An 8,804-nucleotide genomic window follows, 5' to 3' on the forward strand; every position below is an offset into this window, starting at 1 on the left:
CAAGTAGTATGAGCACATACCTTTGAGAGGAGGAAGAGGATGATGATGAGGAGGAGGAGGTGGAGGAGAGGCCATGAGGAGGAGAGGAGGAGTTATTTTGTCTTGTCTGGGATAAAGGAGGTGTGAAGCTTTAGCGAAATTCACATACAGAAGCTGACAACTTCTGCAACAGGAGTATTAACTTTATTTTTATTCAGGGAGACTAAACATTTGCACTTATTTATAGGTGGGAGAATTGTAGTTGTTGTACTTGTATTTACTGTTGTAATATTGCCTATATATTGGTATTTTTTCACCTACTGTAATGATAGTGAAGGGGTTCTTTGTTGTGCATCCAAAGTCAATCTGATAGTTGCGTCAGTGGTTACAGTAGCACTTAAGGACTGCAGTTGCACAGCAAAGAACAGAGAGACAGAGACAGAGTCAAACAGTATAGAGTATAAGTCGAGTACAATAAAATGCAGGACTACGAGGAGTCGGTGTCGTTCTTGGGGACCTGGGGGCCGTTCCAGAAGAGAGTGTTTTTCCTGCTCTGTCTCACCAGCATCCCAAGTGGATACAACCTCCTGTCCGTCATCTTCCTGCTGGCTACGCCCCCCCACCACTGCCGCATCCCCGCCCACAGCAACCTAAGCCAGGACTGGATCCAAGCAAGCATCCCAGTACAGGTTAGAACCAGTCATGGATGCATCTTATTATCTCCATTTATCAAATCATCTGACATATGTAATTTATCCTGAACGACACACAGAAAGGGTTTTCTGACCCTCCATCAGCAGGACGACATCCAAAACTGTTACAAATGATTGTTGTATGACGTTTACAACGTTGTGGTTTAGGCACAAATTAATTTAGGGAAAAGTAATGTTTTGAGTTAAAATGACCTTAAATTAGGAGGCCTTCATCCACATGTTTCAATAAAATGACAGAGAAAAGTCACTTATTTACCCTTTAATGTCTCCTTGTTGTGTCTTTCATCCAACTCTCCATTACAGTTTCAATTCAATCCACACTTTAGTGGCTAAAATCTAAATTTCATACTTGAATGACATGACTATTTGTATGCAAAAGTAGTCGCTATACTGACGACCTCACAGAGAAATTTTACACTACATGTATCTGACAGTTTTAAGTACTTTGCGGGCTCAGATTAACACTAATACAAAATATCATCGGTAAATACATTGATATTTTCATATCAATAAGACTTTATAGGTGTCCAGGGGGGATTTCACCAACTACCCAGCTGTATACAAAGTCATTTAAATGAGTTCCACCTCTACCAGCTGCAAAATTAGTGATGAAGCATCTATAAAAATTCATGCGATAGACATTATGGCTGTCCACTGAGTCCGAGTTGAACTTTTGACTTCTAGTTTTTCTAAAAGATTTAATAAACTTGTGAAGGTCAATTCGTCTAAATCTGAAGCACAAAATCCCCTTGTGCATGTATGCTCTCACAGTTTAGGTTTATATAGTAAGAGACATAAAACAGCTGCTGTCGGTGTTAAAGCTAAGTTCAAATGTGTGGAAATGTTGTCAGCCAATAATTTACAGCTTTGGATCTTGGTTGTGATTCTTGTGCAGGTCCAAACTGGTCTAGTTTGAACTGATGCGGTCTGCTCAGGTACAATCTACTTCCTGTTGTTGCAGCACAAGTTGAAAATGATGATGATGTTTTCCTGGTCAGCAGGTGTCCGGGCAGCCGGAGAGGAGCAGTTGTAGCCGGTACGAGCTGGACCTGATGCAAAACCTGTCTGCACTGGGAACCAGACCCAGCCTGGACCTGATTTACAACCTGTCAAGTCCAGAGGTCCCCCTCTCCAGCCTGAAGCAGGAGGGTTGTAAAGATGGATGGACCTACAGTACTGAGTACTACCAGTCTACTGTAGTTAGTGAGGTACTGAGCTTCTATTATTAGCATGGAACTTACTACTGCGAGTATTAACACGCAACTGCACATTTTTACTGTTTCCATTAGTGACCCTTCCACCTTCCTTTGTCTATTGTTCGTTAATGTTTAGACTCCAGTCTGGTCAGAACAGCTTCTGCCTGTAAAACACTGAGGTGTTGTGACCTCTCCCAGTGGCCACCAATTATTGACTTGCCTCAGATCTCAGTTAAATCTCTTAAATCACTTAAATCCCCACAAATTGAGGTAACACAATGTTGACTGAGTCTATGGCCCACTCATGCCCTTGCATTTGCAGTATTACAAACTACAGCAGGTGTTACATGTACAATTACATGCAGGTGTTATATGTAAAATGAATTGCAAAACAACAGTAAAAGTGGAAAGCAGTGAAATAAATAAATATGAAAAGTAAGTGATGCATTTTCTTTCAACTAGCTGTGGAGACCTGAAATTCAGGGCATCACCAACTTGAATGCAATAGGTAAACAGGCAGCCAAACAAGCTCATTACCACCGCAACTTGCAGTATGGTTAATGAGGCAGAGGCAGTGACAGCATCATCACAATCAAACTCCCCACCAGATCCATGTCCTTTTACTACTTTGAGGCTACTCTGTAAAGTTCAACCCCGTTGGGTGCCATGTGTGAAGCTGAGGTATATCACAGGTGGGCAACCAAACCATTAGCACAGGGAGGTAGAGCAGCTCATGAGGACAGCCCAGAGGAGGACAACCAGATCACAGGCTAGCCGACGTCATAGCCCCACCAAAACCAAGAAACTGTTGAAACTAGCAGCCTGGACAGGAAGAACCCTAAGCACAGAGGACCAGTCTTTGAAAAGCTGGACAAGGAAGCTCCAGGCTTGAAGGGACTGGACACTGGAGGAACATCTCCAAAATTATGGATAGCAAGGACAAGGTTTTGATAAGCAGGACACTGAAGGATTCAAGATGGAGTTGCACCCTGGAGGATCTGGCTAGAGGTGGATGCTGGAGGACCAAGCAGCCAGGAGATGGATTCTGCACAACTGTGTGCAGAGGGGCAGGACTTTTGAGGAACATTTGTAACACCATGGACACTGAAAGGCCAGAATCTTAGAAGCTGGGTCCTGTTATTCTGGGTTACATTCCCATGTTTCCCCTTTATGTGTCTGTGTCTTCTGTGTTATCCCAGTTTCTATTTCATGTCTGCTTCATAATGTCCCTTGTCTTCCAGTTTAACCTGGTGTGCAGCGACCAGTGGAAACAGCCTCTGACCTCTCTCGTCTACTTCCTGGGAGGACTGTGCGGATGCTTCATCTCTGGACAGATCTCTGACCGGTACTTTTCAGTTTCAGTTCAAACTGTTCGCCACTCCTCTCAGAATCCATCCGTCTTGATCACTTGGGGGAGAGTGATAGATACAAAGAGAGAGTGATCAAGCATTGTCCGAAGAGATGTAGTTCTAAGAGATATCATGGAAAAAGGAAGTGTATGGCAAAAACAGTATAATTGTGAGGTTCCAATAAGATGACTGTCCCATAATCCAGAGACGCACACCATGTACATTCACCCTGCACAGTTAAAAACATGAAGCTTTCATGGTTTGCTATAATCTTGGACAACCATCATGCTAGCTTCCAACAATATCTTCATACTTTGGTCTCTCTTCTTTGACATTTGATATCTGAATCTGTTGTATTTGTACTTCAGGTTTGGCAGGAAGCCTGTACTGTTCGGTGCCATTGCTGTGCTGAGCTTCTTCAGCAGTGCTGTGACCTTCGCTCCATCCTGGCCCGTCTTCACCGTGCTCTTCTTCCTGCTGGGCATGGGTCAGATCACCTGCTACATAGTTGCATTTGTACTGGGTATGGCATTTTCAAGATACTCATACTGCTGACTTTTTCATCAATGCAGATGATGTTGTCTTGTATACCTTTAACTTACATGGCATTTTTATACTTGTGCAGTAGCCTGACAACAAACAACAAAAAGGTCCATTAGGAAACTTAGTATCTTTCCTTGACACTTTTTACAGGGTCAGAGATCCTGATCGGTTCAGCCAGAGTTCTCTTCTCCAACGTCGGCTTGCCTTGGGTCTACACGTTTGGTACATTGATGCTGCCTGTCACTGCCTACATGGTCAGAAGCTGGAGACACATTGCACTGACCATGGCTGTGCCAGGCCTGGCCTGTATCCCCCTCTGGTGGTAAGATGACCTCAGTACATTATCAAGATATGTCTGTATCTTCAATACCACTTGATGACATATGTCAGGGTCCAGTTGATTAATGATGTGGAAATCTTTGATGAGGATTTTTCCCGATGATGGATAAAGAATAACAGGGAGAGCCTCATTTGTCCTTAGTTGAATCCAAAGATCTGGTGAGAGACGACGTTCTTGGTACATCATGTATGCATAGAGACAGTCAGATACCAAAAGTTTGAAGAATACAAAGCACATGACATATTATAGAGAGTTGTCTCAAGGACCCAGGACCATCTTATCTGCTAAGGCGCCAGAATAGTAAAACAACCTTTTGTTTGGCCTTTTTGGAGACATACAACAAACAATCGCAGAAGTATGCACACATTCACAGCATATTTTTCTCCAGCAATGAATTTGTCTAATCGTGGGATGATACTTTGATGTCCCACAAACAAAAAGGCTTTGTTCAGACAGACAAAATAACTTTCTTTCATTTGGGACCACTCCCAAAATTTTAATTTTAAATTGGTTTCATTTTTGCCACATTGCTGGTAGATTACTTTGTTAATGAACACCATATCTATGTTGATCAAATTGCTACTGTTTGTTTAAAGTCCTGTTTTAGCTTGAACATGTCCCCTGCACATATTCAGAAAAATATTAAAAGCCAGTTAGTCTAAGATCATTTCAGACCTTAATCGTTCCCACCACAACTTGATGAAGTCGAACACACAGGTGGATGAACCAAGGTAATCTAAAGTCCTTCCCCAATTTCTGCCAAAACATTTTCAACCGTGTGTCCACCAGGCTGATTCCAGAGTCTCCTCGCTGGTTGGTGTCTCGTGGCCGTTTTCAGGAAGCAGAACTCCTGCTGAGGTCAGCGGCTCTGGAGAACCGAGTGGAGGCTCCGCACCTCATCTTCCTCTCAACCAACGTAAGAACCTCAAACCTCACCCCTGTTCCACACACTAATGAACCGTGGACATTGTACTGAAGTTTCTGTCTCTCCACAGATTGAAAAAGCAGCAAGTGAGAAGACAGAGTCACCAAACTTCCTGGACCTGCTGAGGACCGCAAACATTCGACAAATGATACTTATTCTGTGGCTCATCTGGTGAGTTAAAGCACTTTTACATCAAAACAATTTGAAATCCGGGAACTTCCCCTATTTTCTTTTCTTCCTTGCTCACAATTGCAAAGTTGGTTTGTCATCCAGATAACAATACAGTATCCTAACAACCAGTTGCCCATTTCCATACATTGACTGTGTTGTCCCCAGCGGATGATCCTATATGCTTTGGTGACCCATCTAAAACTGCCATGTCATGCTAACATGTATGTCTTTTCTCTTGTTCTTTTCAGGTTTTCTTTGAGTGTCAGCTATTTTGGACTGTCATTCAACATGTCTGGTCTCTATGGTAACCCTTTCCTGAACTACTTCCTGGTGATGGCTGTTGAGTTCCCAGCATACGTTGCCAGCTGGCTGGCGGCACGCAGTCTTCCTCGCCGCCCGGCGTATATCAGCTTTACCCTGCTGGGGGCGCTAGCTCTGCTCCTCATCCAAATCACTCTGCACAGTGAGTAAGACCAGCACAAGCTAACTGTCCACCTCCTCTGCTTTCTTTCTTTGTGGATCCATCTTTTGAATCAAATCAAAACAACAAACCATTTTCAGTGTAATTCATTGCTCACTAAGCTTGATACCCTTTAGTTACTGTTACTATGCCTGCCAGGGATTTTGTATCGTGCACACCACATATGCAGTTCACTTCCTTGGTTGGAGACAGTGATGGACAAAAGCAGCATTTCATTTCTTCGCCAGCTGAAACAACGATTGTCGCTGAGGCTGCACTTATCGATTGTTTTAGTAATCGAGTATTCCACCAGTTATTCCACCGATTAATTGAGTACTCGGATAAGAAATACTTTTTTTTGGTAAATATGCAAAAGAGGAAATAAGACAGCTCTCTTAAAGTGAACAGCTAACTATATAGTAGTTTTATTGCTTACAATAATAGTTTCTTTCAAAAAACTAAACCATTTAATGGATTTTAGTGTCATTTTCAAGCTTCCCTCCTTTGCTGGCACATTTCTGCATATCTTGTTATAAATTACCATTAGTAATTAGTGGGAAACCACTGGCAGAAATTTTGAATTGTATCGAGGACCCACTAATAGAAAAACAGCTCCATAGCACTACTAGAGGTCAAAAACTGCACAGGGAACCTTTAAATGTGCGCTTAAAAGCTAGATACATGAAATTGTATGTCCCACGCAAAAAGTCAACATCCCCACTGATTGATAATCCATGAAGAAGACATGGAAAAAGGTAGCCGCATGGTTCTTGAATTGCAGAGTAGAGCCAGTACTTGTATTACAATATAATACAGTCCTACAAAATAATGGAGTTTGGTTCAGCTCCTCCTCAGCTTTGAAACTAATGTTAGGTTTCTGATGTAAATGATGTAGTAATCTTGGCGGCCACGCACGCTCACGATTGAAGCTCATGTCGTGCAGATAAACACAGGGCTTTAATTTAGTCCTTGCAATTTTGACCGGGTGGTTTTGGAAAAGCTAAAAATAAGACGCCACCCTCCAAACTCTTTATATGCAAAATATCCCTCTTATTTCAGCCACATGCACACTACTGTACATATATCAAGAAATACAAAGCGTGACAGGCCTTAGTGTGAGTGTTTTAGTGAACATTGAATTGCTTCATGTTTGTTCAATGCTTCAGAAATACTTCCTTTCTCCCCATCACTAACGTACAGCCCTCCTCCTGCCTGCAGGTCAGCCAGCTCTCACCATGACCCTGGTGCTGCTCGGTAAATTTGGCCTTCTGGCTGGCACCGGTGTGTTGTACATGTACACTGGTGAGCTGTCTCCCACAGTCATCAGGAACACAGCAATGTCGTCCTGTGCCATGTTTTCCAGAGTGGGGTCCTCTGTTTCCCCGTACCTGCTGCAGCTGGGTGAGACATTTCACTTTATACATCCTACTATGTAGTATGTAGAGTAACTTATTACAACTTAATATTTGTTATAGTCGCAGTAGTGCCAATACCAGCTGGATTAGTGGCTGTGAGGCTGCTCCTGTGATGCATTGCATGCATGCATTCACCAAAATGAAAAAAGTCCCCTTAGTTAAATCTAGCCACACAGTTTTGGGTTTATCTTATCTATCTTTAACATATTTATATTTTGTTATTTGGATGAATATAATGCTCATCTGAAAAAAGTAAGAACTCACTGATCTGTTTTGTTTTTTTCTCCAGCTGTGTTCAACCAGTTCCTGCCGTGGATCGTTGTGGGTTCACTGTCAGTGCTCAGTGTTGCTGTCTGTGTCTTCCTGCCAGAGACCTTCAGACAGCCGCTGCCCGACACCATTCAGCAGATGGCGCTCACACAGCGGTCAGTCTGCACATTTAAGTGGTGATGTGATCGTTTAGGAAAAAGTAAAAAAAAAAAGTCCACAAATTTGACTATGGACCATTGAAACTATTCAAATACACGTATACACAACAGGATATCAGAAGAATCAGAAACCATTTTATAAATATGTTAAGTAGGTTTGCACAGTCAAGGACTTTGTCTTGCCAATTTGGTGCCTAACAATAAACACAGTGCAAGTCAAGAGACGTTTTAAACATTGTAAGCAGAAATAATACAAGCAGAAACAGGTACACCTCGAAGACGTCATCAGTGCCTTTTACTGCTCTGTGGAAAAACACAGCGCGCCTTAGATCTTTGCAGCTCAGCTCTCATTAGAGAAGGAAACAGCAGAGTTTTAAATGGATGCAACAAAACATAGCAAAGACCCAAGAACAGAGACAGGAGCTGTCAATGAAGAACCAAAAAGATGTATATTAAATTTGTATTCAAAATACAGAACAAGACGTGCAATGTAAAATAAAACACTTGACAATTGGATAAAATCATTGCGTATGTTCAGCCTGATTAAAACAAATCTCTTCATCTGGCTTCCAGGTTCAGGTGGCCATGGGCCTCCACGCCTCCTCCAAAGGATGATGGGAAATCATCTAAAGACCAGACAACTGCACCTGAGATCATCTGCACTACTCACCTATAAGACTCCTGACACACAAAGAATGAAAAAACAAAACTACGGACAACACTTAAACTGCAAAAACCACCAAAACGATGTTGTATTGTATGAAGTCTTGAGGACGCAGGTAATGATGCATTCATTGACACCTTTGTCTTTACATGCTATAGCAGGGACAGACTCCTGTGTAAAAGTAGGAGACAAATGAAAACTTTTGAAAGCTTTTGCTGAAAATAAGGAGTCCCAGAAGTCAGCAGAACTTTAAGATGGACACTTGAAATGACATAGCAGCTTAATTAATTTGCTGTAGATTTAGTTTACTGTGGTTTAATTCATGGATTGAAGCCTTGGTGCACTTGAGATGATAAACATGGCAATGTAGCAGTCTGTTTCAGCAGACCAGGGTAGAAAGACATATAAATCATAAACATGAATTTGAGGTGAAAGTTAAGATGAATGTACATACTGTACAGATTCCTGTAGCAGCAGCAAGAAGTGTACCTATGTTCCCCGCTCTGTATGTGACCAGGAGACATCAGGCCTCGTTTTCTTTTTTAAAAAAGAAAGGGTCCTATGTTCCCCGGTCTGTTATTTTTTCCACATTCAGTGCTGAATTCCCCGGAAAATAGGCTT

The 8,804-nt window shown here is 42.2% G+C and overlaps 1 protein-coding gene across 1 annotated transcript; it reads left to right on the forward strand.

Moving 5' to 3' along the window:
* Nucleotides 1-458: 458 nt before the first annotated feature.
* On the forward strand, nucleotides 459-8,195 carry LOC310952747 (solute carrier family 22 member 4-like; the record flags this gene model as incomplete). The annotated part of the gene is made up of 11 exons (XM_083921438.1): nucleotides 459-668; nucleotides 1,694-1,900; nucleotides 3,130-3,233; nucleotides 3,606-3,760; nucleotides 3,931-4,102; nucleotides 4,910-5,036; nucleotides 5,116-5,216; nucleotides 5,465-5,679; nucleotides 6,895-7,077; nucleotides 7,381-7,516; nucleotides 8,093-8,195. The coding sequence occupies 11 exons, from the start codon at nucleotides 459-461 to the stop codon at nucleotides 8,193-8,195; spliced, it is 1,713 nt and encodes a 570-aa protein (XP_083777564.1).
* Nucleotides 8,196-8,804: the final 609 nt, after the last annotated feature.

This window comes from Echiichthys vipera (genome assembly GCF_963691815.1).
Source record: "Echiichthys vipera genome assembly, chromosome: 10".
In the NCBI taxonomy this organism is placed as follows: domain Eukaryota; kingdom Metazoa; phylum Chordata; class Actinopteri; order Perciformes; family Trachinidae; genus Echiichthys; species Echiichthys vipera.